We start from the raw sequence: 22,247 nt of genomic DNA on the forward strand, positions 1-22,247 counted from the left end.
TGTCAACAGTACAGATCCATTTAAATTCTCTTGTTCCATGACTCTTACATTTTTCCAAGTGTATTTTATGCTCCATGAGAACAAGGATCGTATCTTGTATTTATTCTGTGATAAAGCACCTACTACAGTGCTCTGTGAGCTATAGCTCTCAACAATAGCCATCTAGCCTCATGTTTGGGGAGCAGAGTATGTGGGAATGATGATGGGAGGTTTTTGATGACTTCCTTAGGACTTTTGCATTCACTAAGAATGGTGACTTGGACTTCCATTAATTTGTTTCAGGTTTGAGAGTATATTGATAACTCTACATGTATAAATGTTTCTGTCTTTATTAGGTTTAAAAATGTTACATTTGATATCATACCTACTGAAGATGTGGGCATCTTTGACATCACTTCAAAATTCCTGGGTGTTGAGATGGAAAAGGTGCAGATTGATATTCAGGTAAGCTGAAATTTCTACAAATTTGGGATGGGTTTATAGTGTGGCTCCCCTGCCTTGCACTCTTCATGACAATAATGAAATTTAGGAGAATACCAGTGCAAGCCTTATTTGCCAGTATTAGTTTTTTAAACGTTGACAATTATTTTAAAGCTGTGATTTGTCAAATTATTGGAATTGAATGTGCTTTTAGATGATGTTTCAGTTTGCTAAAGCTGCCAAAATGCAATATACTAGAAATGGATTGGCTTTTACAGTGGAAGTTTATTAGTTCACAAATTCTAAGGTCATGAAAATGTCCCAATTAAGGCACCAACAGTATGATATCTTCTCTGAAGAAAGGTCAATGGCATCTGGAATTCCTCTGTCACATGGGAAGGCACATGGCTGGAGTCTGCTGGGCCTCTCCAGGGGGCTTAGCTTCTGGTTGCCATAGGTTTCTCCAAAAGTCTCTGGGCTTCTGTCTTGGCTTTTCTTGTGGGTCCTTCTTGCTTCTCCAGGGTAAAACTCTGGATTATAAGAGTCCTTACTCTTGGAAACAACCTAATCAAAAGGTCCTATCCCACAATAGGTCTGCCCCATAAGATTGGATTAAATGAACATAGTCTTTTCTGGGGTACATAACAGATCCAAACCAGCACAGATGGTAAATCTTGAAGCAAAGCAGATTTTCTAAGCCCTGTTTCCATTCTGAAGCTTAGACAAAAAAATAATATAAAAGTATTTAGAGCTATTAAATAAAGGCTAAAAAATCACCTTTTATTAGGAAGTTGCATTTCTTTCTAAGACTGGGTATGCTCAAGATTGGAACTTTTCTGGTCTTTCTCCTTTCTCTTTCCTAGAATGTCCTTTTGAAGTTGACCTGTACCCACACTGTAAAGTGTTAAAGACATATCATGTAATTGCAAGGCCAACATCAACTGGGCAAATTAATCACAGGTGACCAGGAGACACCTTACGTTATGTTTAGAGAGGCCTCAGGAATTCCATAGGCTTTCCTTTGAACACTGGTTCAAAAACCAAGTTTCACTTGATCCTTTGTTCAAGTTTCATTGTGCAGTGAGGTTAACTCTTCATGCCAATTACTCATATGACTGATCATGAAATGTTACTTCTTAGCTATATGCAGACAGCTAGTCTGTGCCAGATTTTTTTTTGATCATTATCGTATCATTAGGACCAGCTACATAATTTTCATTGCTCAGTGCAAAATGAAAATACAGGGCCCCTTGTGCAAAAATTATCAAGGATTTCAATAACAATTAAATGCAATACAAGATCCTGGGTGGGATCTAACAAAGGAGGAGAAAAGGCTCAAAAGAACATTATTGGAAAATATGAAAAAATTTAATGTAGACCATAAGTTTTATATCAGTATTAAATTTTTTGAACTTGACAAGCGCAAGGTGGTTTCATAAGTGAATATCCTTGTTCTTAGGAAATGTGCGTGGCGATTTGAAGTGTTCAAAAGCATGATAGATACACTCAAGTGTTCAGAAAATAGAGGGATGGATAGATAGATTAAATTACATAGAATGATGCAGCAAATGTGGCAAAATGTTAAATTGGGGGAATAGCAGTATGTTGGAGTTCTCTGTATAGTGTTTGTATGATTTTTGAAACAGTCCTGTAAGTTTGAAAATATTTCAAAATAAAAAGTTTTTTTTAAAAAGTTAAAGATTTCAAGACACCTTCCAGCAGAGCATTAAACCAAGCCCTTCTAAAGCCAACATGGCATATGATAGCTGTTAGAGATGAAGTCAGACTTCCATTTACATATACAGCTTTCAGACAGTTACATTAATCTGTGAATTACCAAAGAGAAACTTTATGGTCAGTTCTCTAGTGTGAATCAAAGATTGGGAACAGGACGGACATTTCTGAGAGGAATAGGGAAAGCCCCTTCTAACTTGGCAACACTCGGATAGGTCCTCTTCAGCCCATTCTCACATTAGTCCCTAAAGAAAACTGTAGGACATAACAGGAGGGTGTCACTTATGTGGCATATGTTGTCCTTACGAAAGTAATGGCCTGTGTTTACGGAGGGCTGGGGATGTGGCACTCTTTCTTTCCCAGATGAAGAGCTGAGGTTCCACGGCTCATTAAGGAACAGGCAAGATAGTGGGCTGAATCCCCAACCTACCTGACATTTTGCTCCAAGATATTCATCACTCTGCCCCAGTGATAACCTTACAGGATTCCATCTGATCCTGAGAGATGGGTAGCTTACAAAGGGCTTGCAGATACCTTGCTCATATGCCCAATAATACCCCTGTAAAATTGGCAGTGTTGTCCCTAGTTAACACACAAGGAAACACAACTTCAGAGAGAAGAAGTCACAAATGGCAAGGTTACAAATGGCAGAACTAAGACTAAAAATCTGTTCTTCCATCTACACGTGCAGTCAAATTTTCTCTGCTCCCCACCCTGGAGGCCCAGCTAATTCATGTACGTAAGCCATTTCTTCTCAATCTATCCATATTGTTTAATTCTTTTCCAAGAGACTTTGGTTAACAAACGTTGCATTGTCCAGAAGAAAAGTGAGTCTCTACTATACTTTAATATATGGAAGCATTCTAGACAAGCACATCTGAGTAAAATAGGGATTTAGTTGAGTAGGAAGCTGGTAAGAGCCAAAGTTCACTCAAAGATCACTTCCAGCTTTTTCAAGTGGCCTTGCTTAATAGAGATACCAGGCTTTATCATTAAGAACCAAGACGTTTCCAGAGTTACAAACAAAAGAATGAGACCTGTTAGTTTAGGGCAGTTCAGGGACAGTAGCATCTATTTGGAAAAGGCATCCTGTTTCACGTTATTGTGAAATGTTACTGATTAGTCTCTCACATATGGCTGGTGTGACCTAGATATTTATTAAGGAAGAGAGTTGATTTCCTTTGTTTCTATGGTGGCAATGGAAAATAGAATGATAGACTCACTTGAGAATGAAGGCCTGTTCTCATGCAGGGACAGAAGCAATCTACATCAGGCATAAGTTGCTTTGTACATTGGATCACACAACTTCATCAGTAAATAGTGTGAGCACTTCTCCCCATTTGTATATACTTAATTATGAATTATATATACCTCTGTATGCTAAAATATACTTTCTAAAATATATACAAATTTTAAATGTTTAAATAATGAAAAATATAATAAATTCAGGTTATAATATTCTTGCTGCGCAAAGAATTGTCTTGTTCACCCCACTTGGAGAAACACTGCTGCTATAAAGGATATAGCTGTAAACACTGTCTAGTTGCAATATGTGTGTTTTGAGTTTTTCAATTAAAAATTGACATTCTAACTGTGTATCTGATATTAGCTTAATGATAATGGTTTTCTTTCGGGCAGCCCTTATCTATTCTTAAAACTTCCATCTAGGTGAGTGATTCTCAAAGGGTGGCACCCAGACTGACAGTATCACAAATGGGGAACTTGTTAAAAATGCAAATTCTTGGGCTCACCCCAGAGTTACAAAATCAGAAATTCCCAGGGGTGGGGTCCAACAGTCTGTGCGTGTGTGTGTGTGTGTGTGTGTGTGTGTGTGTGTTTTCTACAATCTGTGTTTTAACTAGTCTATTTTTAACCAGATAATTCTGAGGCACACACAAGTTTAAGAGCCCCCTAATCAAGGTCATTGGGTCAATTGAACCTTATTTTTGCCAAAAAATAAATTCTAGTATGTTTTTAAAGTGTGGAATATCCAAGTTGAGATTTAATGATGTTCTTATAATTGCAGGATTTACTTCAAATGCAATATGAAGGAGTAGCTGTAATGAAAATGTTTGATAAGGTTAAGGTCAATGTAAACCTTCTCATATACCTGCTGAACAAGAAATTCTATGGAAAATGAAGTGCCTGAAAGAATTTCATGGATTCTGTATCACCTGAACTGGGAAATGCATTTGTTTAGTATTTTTGTTTTAAACATGATTGAAATCACTGCTAATAAACGTGTGATTTTTTTAAAGACCAAAACTGTTCTGAAGAATGTACCCATGTGCCTTTTTGATAATTTGATACTACAGTAGAATGATACACAAAATGAATTAAGGTAAACACTTCCACATTGTATTGTGGTATAGGTACTCTGATTTAAAACGTTAGCCACTCTGTGATCTGTTTTGCTTTTAAAGTAGGGAGAAATAAATGTAGTTGACTAGGGACAAATGTGTAAACCTATTTTCCTATGAAAAATTTTTAAATGTCCCACTTGAATAATGTAATTCTTCATAGATGTTTTTAATCTGTGGAGCAATGGAAACTTAATTATTTGTAATAAATGCTTTAGACAGATACTTAGTTCCAAGCCCTGTCTTCTAGGAGTTGTCAATTTTAAAGAGAACTTTTGTGCAATTCAAAATGAAGTTTTTATAAGTAATTGAAAGTGACAATATAATAACACTTTCTGTATAAAAGTATATATTTTATGTGATTTATTCCTACTAAATGAAAGTGCACTACTGTGTCACTTAAGGACTCATGTACCCAGAGCCTTTAAGTGACCAAGGAACGATGCAGACAGCCACCATAGGCTGCCGCCTCCATCCCTCATGATTCATTTGAATACTTCAATTGTGCCTCTCAATATTTTGTAATGCAATAAAATTAGTATCTAGATGGTTTTTAAATGTATTTGTTGGAAATTGTTTTATGTAAAATAAATGTTACTTAATTACATTAATTTGGCTTGTAAATTGTCTTAATCCAAACTCTGTAGTGGTTCTTAGAAGGATTTATCGAGAAAACCAAATAAGGTAAATATAACTGTGTACTAGTTAGGGTACAGAATAAACTGAGGTAAGAAAGAGATCCAAACCTACCTTGAGATGAAACAAGATAGAAGTTTGTCTTTCTCAAATTCAGCTGCTCATGGTCAAGGGAGCAGGTCCTTGAGATTATCAAGGGATCCAGACTGGCCAGGTGATTCTGTTCTTGTCACTAATTCCCAGCCAGCAGGAAAGTGGAAAGAAGTCCAGGACAGCTTTGTTTTAAATTACACGTTATTTCTGCTAATATTCCTTTGGCCAAAACTTAGTTACATGGCCACAACTAACTGCAAGAGAACCTGGGAAACAGTCCCTAACTAGGCAGCCATGTGCCCAATTAAAACTCAGGGTGTAAGGGAGGTGATCCTATTACATGTTAAAGGAAGATAGGGAGAATGATTCCTGGGGACGGTTCAGCAGTCAGCACCAGAATAGTAACCCAGACACTCTAGATGGAATCCTCTGACACCTTGCACTCCATTCATTCATTTAACTGGCTTTATTTTCCTCAGAGATTAGAAAGTATTGAGAAACTGGGTTACCTTAGGCTTCTTTGGGACAAATGAACTTTAAGACCAACAGAATTTGGAAAATTCAAATTCTACAAAATAGAAGCCACTACTTTGGTGATTTTTTCAGGCTTATCCATATTTTTGATAGAGATAAATAATACCCCACATAACATTGCTCACTGTTTCAACAGTTTGTGTGTGTGGCTTTAATGCATTAGCCTTAATACAGATTTCTGCAAAAGGAATCAAGTAAGTATCCAGGTAAATTTCACGTTGAGAATAAACCTCCCTCTCCCTTACAGATAATACTAGAAGTGGGGAGCAGGAGCCAAGGTCAGGAGAAGGCAGGTTAAGCTTCTTTCATGCTCCAGGGAAGGCTCTTAGTGAAAACATATAAAAGGAGCCAAACAGCAGTGTTTGGATGCAAAAGCCAACCTTTCACAGAATCCCTGAAAAGGGATTGTCTTAACTTATTCCAACTCCGAATGATGTCCTTGAATGTTATGTACAAGAATAAAGATTTTTGAGAAAGCCTCAAAGATTTTTGAATCATGCCAATTCACTTGAGGAAACTGGTGAACCTTTTCTCCCTGTTGGCCCACAAAACGAGGTTATTATTTAAGATGTCACCAATTGCTATTTTTCTGAGATCTTTAAGGGACATGGATGAGCAGGTGACACAGAGAAGAAGCATGTGTCAAAGAAAAGGAGCAAGAATGAGAAGCCAATGGGGGCAGTGGGTGTAGCAGACCTCAGTTTGTTGAAACCGTTGAGGCCAGCTCCTGTGCCACTCCCAGGATGATTAAATCATCCCTCAAGCCAGGGCACAGTTCCTTATAATCCTGAGAACTAGGGACATCTGTCCAGCTTCCTTCCCAGGGCTCATAGCTTTTCTTTCTCTAGGTGGAAGAAAAAAAAAATTTTTTTTTTTTTTTGCTTCTAAAACATTGGGCAATTGGAGCTATAACTGGAGTTTTGCAGAGCTGACTCCTGTAGTTTAATAGTTAATTGTGTTTCCACTGTCACAAAAATACTCCTTGGAAAATGTTCAGAGATAGATTGTGGTGAACACATAACTATGTTATACTGTGGACAGTGGATTGTATACCGTGGATGATTGTATGGTGTGTGAATGTATTTCAATAAAATTGAATTAAAAAAAAAAAAAACACAGAAAAAAAAAAATGCTCCTTTGTCTGGCAGGTTGAGGGGCCCATGCTCCCCTGAACTCCATTTTGGCACCTAGAACTTAAAAAGGCAAAAAGGTCTTAAATAGCACCCTACTCTCAAAGGATCTGCTCTAGTGATCTCTGAGGGAGAGAAAACCTGTGCATACTTTAATATTCTGGAAGTTTCTGGTGAAGGAGCTCAGCTCAACATGATCCTTCTCTAACATGACACCACTTCCTTACATCATCTAAGGACCAGAACCACAGTGTGGGGGGGGGGGGGGGCACTAATTAAAGGTACTATTCATGCTGTAATTTTCACAATTTTTACTGTGGTTAAGTAGAGGTTTGTGGTATTCCTCAAGCATTCCAAGAGGCAAACCACAGAACTTGAATGATGCTGGTGAGCACTGGATGGTTTTATTGCTGGTTAGCTTTTGGAAAAATCTATTGCCTCTGTATCACTGAAACCAGGACTTAGTAACAGGTTAAGGTAGAGTGAGAGCAACAGAGGACAGGGCTGTGTTTGAGTCACGGCTGTAGGTGCCAGAAACTGGCAGTAGTTTTTTAGTGGCAGGCATGGAGGGGAGGCCAGAGATGGGTCCTGGCAGTGGCTGGAAAAGGAGACAGAGCCCACCACCCCATAGCCCTCAGGAGTCCAGTATTGCTTTAGGTAAGCACTTGTATGAATGGGGCATTTACTGATTATCAGTCTAAAAAGGAATATCCTCCCAAGTTAGTCTCCAAATAAAATAGCTCATACATATTTATGAGAGCGCTTTGCTGATTTCTGTAGATTATAAAATCTCTTTGCTAAAGCACATTGCATGAGCAATCAACAAATAGAAGGACTAAAAGATAATGAGTTCACCTTATTTAACTGGAACAAAAAGTATTCTGTTTTGTTTATAACAGATAGTGAATTTGACCTTTAGCTTAGCACCTCAAACCATAGAGATAATCTACCATTCTATCCAAGGAATAAAGGGTGGAAATACATTTGTTAGTCTATGATAAGACTAACTTCACCTCTAAATCCAAAGTACCAATACAGGTGTGTAACAATAAAAGGCGAAAAGAGGTTTCCTGTTGGTTAGCTCAGATCCTTGCTTATAAGCCCACTCTCTGCTTGGAAAACAAATATGGAAGTATCTGCCCAGAATCTGAAGTTTCTCACAGTGACTTTGAATATAGCTTGATTGAATTTCATATGAGCTCTGGTATCACTAACATTAGCTTCCGACAGGAAATTACTAAGCAAGTTCTTAGAATAAACCATTGTCACCATAGGGTTTCAAATAGAGGAGAGGGGACTGGAATGCCTGAAGCAGGTAGATCATCTAATGGGTTTAAAAGAAACTGCTTTCGAGGGGCAAGATGGCGGCATAGAGAAGAGTGGAAGCTAAGTAGTCCCCCTGGAACAACTACAAAACACCAGAAACAACTAGTAAATAATCCAGAATAACTGCAGGGGGACAAACAAGACCATCCACTCATCATACACCAACCTGAATTGGGAGGAATGCCCGAGAACACAGCATAAAATCTGTAAGTAAAACCTGCAGAACCAAGTCATGGGACCCCCTCCCCCATAGCCGGAGCTGCAAAGCCTCGTGGTGCCAGAGAGAAGCTCTCTCCCAGCAAGTGACTATAGCTCAGCTGAGCTCCAACTGGGGTTTTAAGTAGCGAGTGTGAACTGCTCACTATAGGTACGCATCCCCAAAAAACAGACAGAGGCTTTGGGTGACGACTGACCTGGGAGAGCCGGAGGGTCGCCTTGGACTGGGTCTGAAGGGGACTGTTTCTTTTTTGGCTCAGTGGAGAAAGCCCCAGTCATTTTCAGTTTCCAGGGCTGTGACTCTGGGAAGGGTGGAGACACCACAAGCAGAGAGAGAGACCATTGAAATGCTAATGACCTCCACATGAGGGGTCTGTCTTCTCTAGGAGGAAAGGGGTGGGGCCCTTTCCATTCAGAACCAGACCCCAGAGCCTGGGGGAACACGGCCATACCTCCTCACACCAGTCAAGAATTATAGGCTAACAGGCGTCACCTCCTGGGCAGAAAAGCACAGTGACCTGAGGCATCAAAGGGTGGAGCAATTTTCTAAGACACACCCACAGGGAAACCAGATATTGAATATTTCTTCCTTCTGGGACCTGAGCCTGTTCTGGTCTGGGAAAACCTGATTTGGATAACCAAGGAAACCATGCCTAGACAACAGAAAATTACAACCTACACTAAGAAAAACAAAGTTATGGCCCAGTCAAAGGAACAAACGTACACTTCAACTGAGATACAGGAATTTAAACAACTAATGCTAAATCAAATCAAAAAGTTTAGAGAAGATATTGCAAAAGAGATAGAGGCTGTAAAGGAAGCACTGGGCATGTATACGGCAGAAATCAAAAGTTCAAAAAAACAACTAGTAGAATCTATGGAAATGAAAGGCACAACACAAGAGATGAAAGACACAATGAAAACATACAACAGCAGATCTCAAGAGGCAGAAGAAAACACTCAGGAACTGGAGAACAAAACACCTGAAAGCCTACACGCAAAGGAGCAGATGGAGAAAAGAATGAAAAAATATGAGCAACGTCTCCGGGAACTCAAGGATGAAACAAAGTACAATAAGGTACATATCATTGGTGTCCCAGAAGGAGAAGAGAAGGGAAAGGGGGCAGAAGAAATAATAGAGGAAATAATTAATGAAAATTTCCCATCTCTTATGAAAGACATAAAATTACAGATCCAAGAAGCGCAGCGTACTCCAAACAGAAGAGATATGAATAGACCTACGCCAAGACACTTAATAATCAGATTATCAAATGTCAAAGACAAAGAGAGAATCCTGAAAGCAGCAAGAGAAAAGCGATCCATTACATACAAAGGAAGCTTAATAAGACTATGTGCGGACCTCTCAGCAGAAACCATGGAGGCAAGAAGGAAGTGGTGTGATATATTTAAGATACTGAAAGAGAAAAACCACCAACCAAGAATCCTGTATCCAGCAAAGCCATCCTTCGAATATGAGGGAGAGCTCAAAATATTTTCTGACAAACAGACAATGAGAGACTTTGTGAACAAGACACCTGCCCTACAGGAAATACTAAAGGGAGCACTACCGGGTGATAGAAGACAGGAGTGTGTGGTTTGGAACACAATTTGGGGAGATGGTAGCACAACAATGTAAGTACACTGAACAAAGGTAACTATGAATACAGTTGAGAGAGGAAGGTGGGGAGCACGTGAGACACCACAAGAAAGGAGGAAAGATAAAGACTGGGACTGTGTAACTTGGTGAAATCTAGAGTATTCAACAATTGTGATAAAACGTGCAAATATGTTCTTTTACGAGTGAGAACAAGCAAATGTCAACCTTGCAAGGTGTTAAAAATGGGGAGGCACTGGGGGAGGGATACAATCAGCATAAACTAGAGACTTTAACTAATAGAATCATTGTATTATGCTTCTTTAATTTAACAAAGGTGATATACCAAGGTGAATGCAGATAAGAGGGGGGATAGGGGAGGCATGTTAGACACTTGACATTGGTGGTATTGTCTGATTCTTTATTCTACTTTGATTTAAGGTTATTTTTCCTTTTGCTGCTTCCTAGCTGTCTTTTTTTTTTCCTCTTTCTTTTGCCTCTCTACCTTCTTTGACTCTCCCTCCTGCCTTGTGGAAGAAATGTAGATGCTCTTATATAGATAATGGTGAAGGTGGTGAACACATAAATGTATGACCATGCAGAAAACCATCGATTATTTACTTGGGATGGAATGTATGGTGAGTGAACAAAACCATATTAAAAAAAAATGGGTTGATGACAAAACCTCAAGGGCAATATACTGAGTGAAATAAGCCAGACACATTAGGACAATTATTGCAGGGTCTCACTGATAGGAACTAATTACAATATGTAAACTCATAGACATGAAATATAAGTTACCAAGATATAGGACGAGGCTTAAGAATGGGGAGTGGTTGCTTAGTATGAGCAGAATGTTCAATTAGGATGAACTTAAATGTTTGGAAATGAACAGGGGTGTTGGTAGCAAGATGTGAGAATAACTAACAGCGCCGAATGGTGTGTGAATGAGGTGGAAAGGGGAAGCTCAGAGTCATATATGTCACCAGAAGGAAAGTTGGAGGTCAAAAGATGGGAATGTATAAAACTGAATCCTATGGTGGGCAATGTCCATGATCAACTGTACAAATACTAGAAATCACTTCCATGAACCAGAACAAATGTATGACAATACAATTAGAAGTTAATAATAGAGGGGCATATAGGGAAGAACTATATACCTATTATAAACTATATACTACAGTTAGTAGTATTTCAACATTTTTTCATAAACAGTAACAAATGTACTATATCAATACTACGAGTCAACAATTGAGGGGGTTTGGTTAGGGATAGGGGAGGATTAGAGTTTCCTTTTCTTTCCTTTTTTTTTTTTTTTTTTCATCTTTCACTTTATTTCTTGTCTGGAGTAATGAAAAGTTTCTAAAAAATTGAACAAAAATTAAGTGTGATGGATGCACAGCTGTATGAGTGTACCCAGGGGCAAGTGGTTGTACACTTTGGATCTTTAGATAATTGTATGGTATCTGAACAATCTCAATAAAAATGAAAAAAAAAAAAGAAACTGCTTTCGTATTATCTTGGGATTAAAACTCACCATTATGATGCCATGTTTGTTTTAAAGCCCTACTGAATACCACAAATACCGCAGTAGGATAGCTAATGACTCGTATTATTTAGTGCCAAGCAAGATCAAACAGAAATAAATAATGAAAACCAGAAACCAATATCAAGTGGTTTCAGTATGAATGATGCTGCAAAATTAGTTAGGATTTCCTTTCCAAGGAATACTGAAATGTTTGTCGTATCTGGTGAGGTAGCTTATCTACTCTGCAGAACCTGTACACAGTTGTTATAAAACTAGCAACAAAGGAGTTTGGGCATGGGCTAAATGGAACAAAAGAAGTAGAAATATTCTTTGCTTTATCAATAAGCACACAAACATTACAGGCACTTTGTAGAGCATCGGGACTAAGCATCACAGACCATGACACAAAATCAGAAATGAATCACAAAAAGCCAGTTAACACTGCAAATCTATGGGTTGAAGAAAATATAATGAAATGGATAAAAATATCTACACCTGAATTGTGTAAATGTTCATCTCAAAACTTGCAACATGGAGCTGAAGTAGCCCTTTGAGGAAGAATGAGCAAAAATTAAGATAAGCAATCAGTTCAAAAAGCTAGGAGAATAAGGCATAAATTCAAAGAAAATTATTAGGAAATAAAAAGCCTGTTCAAAGAATTTAGTGACATTAAAAATAACAAAACAAAAAAAGTGCAACTAACTATAATGTGCAAACACTGAGAATTGAATCTGAGAGCATAGTTTATCAGGGGAAGGCTTATTGTAATGGTCCCTAGATTGTAAGCTCTTACAGCAGTCACATGTATTCCTGAGTTGTAATGGTTACTTCTAAATTCTGAGATGCTGAGCTCTTTGTGTATAACCTGGTCTTTCCCTAGAACTTCAAGTATCTGTGTGACACTGGAGACTCAGAGCTAGAGTTTGGCAGCTATGAATGTTAGTATTATCCCATACAGCAAGTGTTACGCTGAAAAGGAGTTCAGAATTCAATTAGAGATACAAATGAAGTGGATCTGATTGGGACTAAGGCCAGTTAGGCCAAAGCATAAAGGACGATATTGACTGTGTTTTAAAACTTCAAATTTTGTGTGAGACCAAAGGAAGATATGTTTATTTGGTGCAAAATCTATATTTTCTGTAGCACACCAGATGATTTAACTTGTATGGTCAATTTACTCAAATACCATAATTACATGGAAGTTTGAACGGGGAGTGAAATCTCATTGGTTTGTACAGGTTAGTGTGAAGCCCCGAAACATCCCAAAGTAATTTGGGCAGAGAATAAAAATGTATTTGCAAACCCCACCCCCCAAGGGACTAGGGGGAAATGAAGAAATATTAAACTTCCCCATCTGGGTAATTACTGGTATTCTCACAAGTATTGGGGGCTACCAATTTAAAAGGCTGAGCCCTCAATCTTGGGGCTTGCCCTTATGAAACTTGTTACTGCAAAGGAGAGGCTAAGCCTAATTGTGCCTAAGAGAACCTCTTTTGTTGCTTAGATGTGTCTAAGCCCACTCAGCAGGTAAACTCACTGCCCTCCCCTCTAAGTGGGACATGACTCCCCAAAGTGTAAATCTCCCTAGTAGCATGGGACATGACTTCTGGGACTGAGCCTGGACTCAGCATCGTGGGATTGAGAAAGTCTTCTTGACTAAAAGGGTAAAGAGAAATGAAACAACATAAAGTTTCACTGGCTGAGAGATTTCAAATCGAGTTGAGAGGTCATTCTGGAGGTTATTCTTAAGCATTATAGAGATATCCCTTTTCAGTTTTTAGTGTATTGAAATAGCTAGAAGGAAAGATCTGAAACGAACTGCAACCCAGTAGCCTTGATTTTTGAAGATGATTGTATAACTATGTAGCTTACATGGTGTGACTATGCGATTGTGAAAACCTTGTGGCTCACACTCCCTTTATTCAGTGTATGGACAGACGAGAGAAAAATGGGAACAAAAATTAAATGAATAATTAGAGATAATGGGAGGGATGGGATGTTTTAGGTGTACTTCTTTACTTGTATTTTTATTCTTGTTTTTATTTTGGGGGAGAGTAATGAAAATGTTCAAAAATTGATTGTGGTGATGAATGCACAACTATACGATGGTACTGTGAACAACTGATTGTACGCTGGGGATGATTACAGTTCATGTGAGTATATCTCAATAAAACTGAATTTTTTTAAAAAAATGAATATCCTTTTCTTAGGAAACGTTCATGGAAGTCTTATGTGCTCAAGAAGTATGATGTGTGCAACCTGCTCTCAAATGTTCAGAAAATGATGGGGGGCAGGGGGGAAGGAGGGAGAGGGAATGATATGGCAAAAGTAGCAAAATGTTACAACTGGTGGATCTGGGTATCTGGGATAGGGTGGGGATGTGTTGGAGTTCTATGTATCAGATTTGTATTATTATTGTAAGTTAGAAATTATTTCAATAAAATAAAATGTTTTAAAAAATCCATAACTATTAAGCAGTTACTTCCTACTCCCGTTCCCTCAGCCCCTGGCACCCACCAATCTGCTTTCTGTTTCTATGGATTAAACTCTTCTGGATATTTCATATAAACGGAACATAAATTGAATCATACAATATGTGAAAAAAAATAAGGACATTAAAAATAAAAACAACAAAACAAAAAAAATGAGTTTTGGAAAATAGTCTTTTCCAACTTAGATTAATTTAAAAAAAAAAATGCTAGGAATAAAAATGGGGACAAAACCACAGATAAAATAAGAGATTTTTAGAAGAATAAAATGTGATGTAAACACAGGGGAATACTAAAAGGAATTTTTAAAGAAATAATTAGATACACATATATCAAACAGGTAAATTTCAAAAATTACAAGTTGCAGAAGTATCCCTTCAGAATGCTACTCCGAATAAATATCTAAAACATACAAAGCAATACTAAATATTTGTGGAAATACACAAATGTACTAAAAGTATAAAAGCAGATAAGTTTATTCTGGGCAAGAATGAGATCACAGAAGGGTACAATAACAGGCTTAAATAGTATATATGTGTGTGCATATGTGTGTATATACAGACACATACATATATGGAATATGTAAATGCTGGGTGGTATCTTCATGGGTGTTAATATTAGACTCTGTACTTTCCTATATGCTTGAAATCTTTTGTGATTTAAACAAAGTGACACAAATTTTATGGAGTCCTGTCCAGTTCTTGTTTGCTCTCAACACAGTGGTTTTCAAATTGTGCTCTCTTCCCCACTTCTGAGGACCATCAGCCTCACCTGTGAACTTGTTAAAAATCCAAATTCTCAGGCCATATCCCACACCTACTGGATCAAAAACTGGAGGTGGGGCCCAGCACTCTGGTTTAACAGTAGGTGATTCTGATCCATGCCAAAGTTTAAGAACCACTGCCTTAGAATAATATTTCTCAGAACTATGGTCTGGGGACCCTCCAACATTACCATGATTGGTGGGTGCTTCTCAAAAATGTAGAATCTGATTCCATAGGTGTGGGATGGTGTCCAGAAATCTGTACCTGTGCATAATGAAAGATAAAGCCATTGTTTTTGAAGGTAGATACAGCTTTTGTAAAATTACTGAAGTGAGGAAGATATACCTCATTCTGATCCACTCTCTCCATTGTTCACTGTATTTTATCCCTATTCTAAAGGATACTTTAATCTAGTTAATATGCACAAAGAATTTAAGCATTTCATTGTTTCAGCAGCCCTCTTTTTATCAATAGATGTGCATTCTGTTCTAACAACTAAGGTAAAAAAAAAAAAACATAATCATTTAAAACTTTACTGGAGGATTGTGGGAAGACGATGGAGTTGGAAGCCCCCAGAATCAGTCCCTCCACCGTAACAACCATTGAATGCGCAGGAACTCACTGAATCAACCTCTATGATACTCTGCAGTCTAGGAGAACTCTGTGCAGCATCCAGGCAGGAGCGGGAGGAAGAAGCTGCAGTGGCTACCTTCCCCCATCCCCCAGCCCAATGGTAGCCAGTGGAGAAACAATTAAGTTGAAACCAATTGAGGTAAAGGACTATCTGCATTAAGTCAAACAAAAGAGTAATCAGGAGTTCTATTCCAAAGGGTGCAGATGGGGCACTCATTCAAACTTCTGTAAATTATAAACAGGGACAGCAAGGTTGCTGACCTTGCCAGCTGAAAGCAATCTGTTTCTGGTAATCCTTACTAACAGCTATTGAGAAAAAAGCATTTGCCAGGTCAACAGCTGCATACCAGGTATCAGGGGATGTGTTGATTTGCTCAAGCAATGATACCACATCTGGAAGAGCAGCTGCAATTGGAGTCACCACCTGGTTAAGCTTACCATAATCCATTGCCATCCTCCAAGACCCATCTGTTTTCTGTGCAGGCCAAATAGGAGAGCTGAATGGGGATGTGGTGAGAATCACCACCCTGTATCCTTCAAGTCATTAAGAGTGGCATTAATCTCTGATATCCCTCCGAATCTGGTATTGCTTTTGATTTACTCTTTTGCTAGGCAGGGGCAGTTCTACTGGCTTCAACTTGGTCTTTCCTACCATAATAGCCCTCACTCCATGAGTCAGGGAACCAATGTGGGGATTCTGCCAGTTGCTGACTATGTCTCTTCCAATTACACTTTCCAGAACTGGGGAAATAACCACAGAATGGGTCTGGGGGCCCACTGGACCCATGGTGAGATGGATCTCAGCTAAAACTCCATCAATCACCTGACCTCCATAAGCCCCTACTCTGACTGGTGGACCAGAGTTACATTTTGGGTCTCCTGGAATTAATGTCATTTCTTGGCCAGGGTCTAATAATCCCCAAAATATCTGATCATTTCCTATTCCCCAATGCACAGTTACCCTGGTATAAGGCCTTCTCCCAGGGGCTCTGGGTCTGCAAACTGTCTCAAGTCTGGGAATTGATTAAAGGACCGTGACTCTCTGTTTTTGTAATTCAAGACAGACTTTTGTTCACTTGACCTAGAATTCTTCTGCTTATACAGATCAAACAAGAATTTATTAGATTGCCCATCTATTTTACTTCTAGGTACTTCATGATCTACTAACCAATGCCACAAGTCTCTGCAAGTCAGATTATTTTGACTGCTGCTTCGAGTCTGCTGTCCACTATGGTAGCCATGCCCACCTCATCTTTGGCAATTGTTCTAGTTTACTAATGGTGCCGGAATGCAAAACACCAGAAATGGATTGGTTTTTATAAAGAGGGTTTACTTGGTTACACAGTTACAGTCTTAAGGCCATAAAATGTCCAACGTAACGCATTAACAATCGGGTACCTTCACTGGAGGATGGCCAATGGCATCTGGAAAACCTCTGTTAGCTAGGAAGGCACGTGGCTGGTGTCTGCTCCAAGTTCTGGTTTCAAAATGGCTTTCCCTCAGGACATTCCTCTCTAAGCTGCAGCTCCTCTTCAAAATGTCACTCTCAGTTGCTCTTAGGGTGTTTGTCCTCTCTCAGCTTCTGTGGAGCAAGAGTCTGCTTTCAACGGCCATCTTCAAACTGTTTCTTATCTGCAGCTCCTCTCTCAGCTCCTGGGTATTCTTCAGAGTGTCCCTCTTGGCTGTAGCAAGCTTGCTCCTTCTGTCTGAGCTTATATAGGGCTCCAGTGAACTAATCAAGGCCCATGCTGAATGGGTGGGGCTATGCCTCCATGGAAACCATCCAGAGTCATCACCCACAGTTGGGTGGTTCACATCTCCATGGAAACACTCAAAGAATTACAATCTACTCAACACTTAATACATTTTCCCACACAGGATTACATCAAAGATAATGGCATTTTGGGGGACATAATACATTCAAACCAGCACAGTGATTAACTGCTGCCACATGGCTTCTGCCAATTTGGGATCCAATTATCTGCAATGTGTTTAAGGATTCCAGCCCAGCGACAGCAGTTCCCACAGCAATATCTGACCTACAGAGAAGGACAACTACAGAGCTCTTCAGAGATCATGAAGCTAGTCTCATAAATTTATTCTTCCCAGTCCTGGTAAAAAGTATGTCCTCTGGACATTCCTGGGGTATGTGAGCAAGTATTCAATGATAAATCCACTCTAACATTCCAATCTCTCTTAGCCTTTGGATCCCCTCATCTACATTATACCAGGGCAGTTCTGGAATTTCAACCTCAGGTAATGTCAGCCACCTTTTGATCCATGTTTCAGCCAACTACCAACAAAATGCTAACACTAACTCCTCAAGCTATATAGCATTGAATGCAGAAACTCTGCTTAGCGGGCCCATGTCAATAAATTCAGCATGATCCAACTTTATATTCCTTCCACCATTATCCCTCACCCTTAATATCTATTCCTCACACATATTCCCCTGATTTCTGTCTATATAAATTGGAAAACTCATATAGTTCTTTGGAGTATAGCGTACTTCCTCATGGGCCACACTTCGTACCTCACCTTTTGGGGCCTGTTACGGTTTGCTAATGCTGCTGCTATGCAAAATGCCAGAAACGCATTGGCTTTTTTTTTTTTTCCACCTTTTTCACCTTTTAGTTTTATATTATTTGTCACACTTTTCATATAATGGAAGTGTTAATTTTACTTTACTTTTTAGTACCTTTTGGGAAAATCTAATGTATTGTAAAGTATTTTGCACATGTCCTGATTTTGCCATGGTCTGGATATTGAAGCCATCCAAGCTTTTGAAATTAAAATTTAACTGCTCCCAACCCCCATGCCAAAATAAAATTCTTTGGGAGTGTCTCTCTGTTGGTCAGGATTTGGATCACTGACCATTCTCAGGAGCTGTAGATAGGTCAGGAGTCACAGTGAAGATCAATTCCAGGCAGCCCCCCTCAGCTAGATCACCTTGGGAAAGAGATACTGATCAAAGTTGCTGGGATCATCTTCACCAGGTAGGGCATACAACTCCACAAAAGGCCTATGTCACAGAGAATGGAGGCCCAAGGAGGAAGAGAGGACCCCAGAAATATCTCTTGGAGATCATAAGGCTGAGAATCCCATGATGAAATACAAGCGGAGGCATCAGCACCGTTAGGTTGCTCAGTTCCAGGGTACTCAGGTGGAACAGGGCCATGGGCTTCTGAAATTCCAGGACTCAAGGAACTTTTTGAAGCAGTTGTGGCCAACAGGATTTTCTCCTTCTCTGCGGACACAGTCCGGTTTGGTGCTTCTCGTGGCACCTTTGGCTGAGTTTGTCCCTGCTGCTTCTTCCATTTGATACGATGGTTCTTGAACCAAGTCTTAACTATGTATTCATCCAGGTGGAGGGCTGAAGCCAGTTTTTTCCTGTCAGTCCAACTTGGGTACTTGTTCTTACTAAACATGTTTTCCAATTCTCTGAGCTGTCCCATGGTAAAGGTTGTGCACCTACGACGAGAATACCTTGGCTTTGCTGACATCACATTCTGTGGGAGTTCCACGGTTCAATCGACCATGGACCTCCTGAGTCACTAGCAGTGCCTCAGTTTTCTCTATCAGATTGGCTTTTATAAAGGGGGTTATTAGGCTGCAAAGTTACAGTTATAAGGCCATAAAAGGGTCCAAACTAAGGCATCAACAACAAGATACATTCACTGAAGAACAGCCAATGGCATCTGGAACACCTCTAACAGCTAGGAAGGCACATGGCTGGCATTGGTGTTCCTTTTCTCCCAGGTTGTGTTTCAAAATGGCTTTCTCCAAAAATGTCTCTGTGCTTGTCTCTCTTAGATTCTCTGGAGCAAACTCTGAGCTAGCATCTCCACACATCTCCAAGCATCTGCTTTCAATGGCCATCTCCAAAATGTCTCTCTCAGCTGTCTCTCTTACCTACAGTTGGGTGAGTCACATCTCCATGGAAACACTCAAACTGTAAATATGAGATTTTATAAAAGAGTCTCATGCAACTGCGGGGATGTACAAGTCCAAATTCCATAGGGCAGGATGCACAAGTCTCAATTCCATAGGGCAGTCCATGAGCTGGCAACTCCGATGAAGGTCTTTGATGAACTCTCCAGGACACGCTGGCTGGCTGAAGAAGAAATGAAAGTTCTCTCTTCTCCCTTAAAAGTTTTCAACTGATTGGGTTCTCTCATTGCAGAAGACACTCCCTTAGTTGATTGTAGATGTAATCAGTCACAGATGCAATCAACTGACTGATGATTTAATAAACCAGCCTCTGGCTTATTAACCAGCCATGAAATGTTCTTGCAATATTGGTTAGACTAGTGCTTGCTTGACCAGGCAACTGGGCACCATCACCTGGCCAAGTTGACACATGAACCTAACCATCACAATAACCATATGGGTAATTATAAATTCCAGTACTACTGTACTGTATTGTTTGTTATATAACTCTACTTCTTGCTTCCTACAGGTGCTAAAATTCAAATGCATTAAAAGTATGATAAATTGATGATGTGGGAAATACAATGTGGGTGGGGAGTGGAGAGGTACAGAAATAGTGTATGTGTATGCTGTTGAAGATAAGTTGCTATCAAATCAAATTAGATTGTTACAGATTTATGATGTAAATTTTAACCCCCATGTAATCACAAAGAAAATATATGAAAAATATATTCAGAAAGAAATGAGAAGGGACTCAAAATGGTATAATATAAAAAGCCAAATAAATATGGTAGAAGGCATTAATGGAAGAACTGAGGTCAAAAAAGTTATAAGACTTACAAATACAAAACAGCAAACTGATATAAGAAAGTCCTGCATTATCAGTAGTTACTTTAAATGTGAATGCATTAAACTCCTGAGTCAAAAGGCAGAGATTGGCAGAATGGATTAAAAGGCATGACCCAACTATATGCTGTTTACAAGAGACTGACCTTAAATTCAAAAACATAAGTCAGTTGAAAGTGAAAGGATAGAAAAAAATATACCATGTAAATAGTAAGAAATAGAAAGGTGGGGTAACTATACAACTATCAGATAAAACATTAAGACAAAAACTGTTACAAGGGACAAAAAGAGTCACAATATACTGATAAAAGGGTCAATTTAACAAGAAAACATAACAATTATAAATACATATATTTATACATGTATATTATATATATATATTACATTTATAACAGAATATATATATTATAACAGAAGAGCTCCAAAATATTTAAGGCAAATATTGGCAGATTTGATGGGAGAAATACATGGTTCTATATTAACAGCAGGAGATTTCAATAAGCAACTTTCAATAATGGATAGAACATCATGGTTCTATATTAATAGTAGGAGATTTCAATATGCAGCTTTCAATAATGGATAGAACATCTAGAGAGATGATCAATAAGGAAATAGAGGACTTGAATGATACTCTTAACCAGCTATACCTAACAGACATATATAGAACACCTCACCCAACAGCAGCAAAATACACATTTTTTTTTCTAGTGCACATGGAATAGTCTCTAGTATAGACTATATGTTAGGTCTCAAAACAAGTCTAAATAAATTTTAAAATATTGAAATCATACAATGTATCTTCTTCAATGGAATGAGGCTAGAAATCAGTAACAGAGGAAAAAATGGAAAAATATCTTGAGAATGAAAATGAAAATACAACAAACCACAACTTATGGGATGCAGCAAAAGCAGTGCTAAGAGGGAAATTTAGTTCTAAATGCTCATATTAAAAAAAGAAGAAAGACTTCAAATCAGAGCCCTAATCTCAAAACTGGAAAAACTAGAAAAAGAAGAGCAAACTAAACCCAAAGTGAGCAGAAGGAAGGAAATAACAAAATTAGAGTGGAAATAAATGAAATCAAAAACATAAAAACAATAAAGATAATCAACAAAACCAAAAGTTGGTTCTTGGAAAAGATCAATAAAATAGACAAAACTTTAGCTAGACTGACAAAGAAAAAAAAGATAGCACAAATAACTGAAATCAGAAATGAAAGGGGGGACATTACTACTAACCCCACAGAAATAAAAAGGATAAAAAAGAATTCTATGAGCACTTGTGTGTCAAGAAGTTGGATAACCTAGATGAAATGGACAACTTCCTAGAAACACACAAACAACCTATACTGACTCAAGAAGACAGAGAGAAGTAAAGAGACTAAAACAGTAATAAAAAATCTACCAACAAAGAAAAGCCCAAGACCTGATGGATTCACAGGTAAATTTTATCAAACATTACAAGAAAAATTAACACCTATCCTGCTCAAGGTCTTCCAAAACATTGAAGAGGAAGGAACACTCCCTAACTCATTCTATGAGGCGAACATCAACCTCATATCAAAGCCAGATAAAGATGGCACAGGAAAAGAAAACTACAGACCAGTATCCCTTATGAACACAGATGCAAAAATAGTCAACAAAATACTAGCAAACCAAATCCTACAGCACATCAAAAAAATTATGATCAAGTGGGATTTATTCCAGGTAAGCAAGGTGATTCAACATAAGGAAATCAATAAACGTAGAACACCACATTAACAGAATAAGGAAAATACCACATGATCATCTCAATTGATGAAGAAAAGGCATTTGACAGAACCAAGCATCCTTTCTTGATCAAAACACTTAGAAAATTAGGAACAGAAGGAAACATCCTCAACATGATCAAGGACATATATGAAAAACCCATAGCTAACATTAATGGTGAAAGACTGAAAGCTTTCCCTCTAAGATCAGGAGCAAGACAAGGATGCCCACTGTCATCTCTGTTATTCAACATTATAATGAAAGTTCC

General features: G+C 38.6%; 2 protein-coding genes across 2 annotated transcripts in view; one reads left to right on the forward strand and one right to left on the reverse strand.

The window, feature by feature from the left end:
* IQGAP2 (IQ motif containing GTPase activating protein 2) overlaps window positions 1–5,125 on the forward strand; it is a 311,908-nt gene extending 306,783 nt beyond the window's left edge. The window contains exons 35-36 of the mRNA XM_037801784.1: window positions 336–444; window positions 4,181–5,125. Of these exons, the coding sequence (XP_037657712.1) occupies window positions 336–444; window positions 4,181–4,294 (223 nt within the window). The 3' untranslated portion in view covers window positions 4,295–5,125. The remainder of the gene's footprint in view (window positions 1–335; window positions 445–4,180) is intronic.
* Window positions 5,126–18,402: 13,277 nt separating this feature from the next.
* LEUTX (leucine twenty homeobox) lies at window positions 18,403–18,912 on the reverse strand. Its single transcript, XM_037802035.1, has one exon. The coding sequence runs from the start codon at window positions 18,910–18,912 to the stop codon at window positions 18,403–18,405; it is 510 nt and encodes a 169-aa protein (XP_037657963.1).
* Window positions 18,913–22,247: the final 3,335 nt, after the last annotated feature.

Source organism: Choloepus didactylus, chromosome 13 (genome assembly GCF_015220235.1).
Source record: "Choloepus didactylus isolate mChoDid1 chromosome 13, mChoDid1.pri, whole genome shotgun sequence".
Lineage (NCBI taxonomy): Eukaryota > Metazoa > Chordata > Mammalia > Pilosa > Megalonychidae > Choloepus > Choloepus didactylus.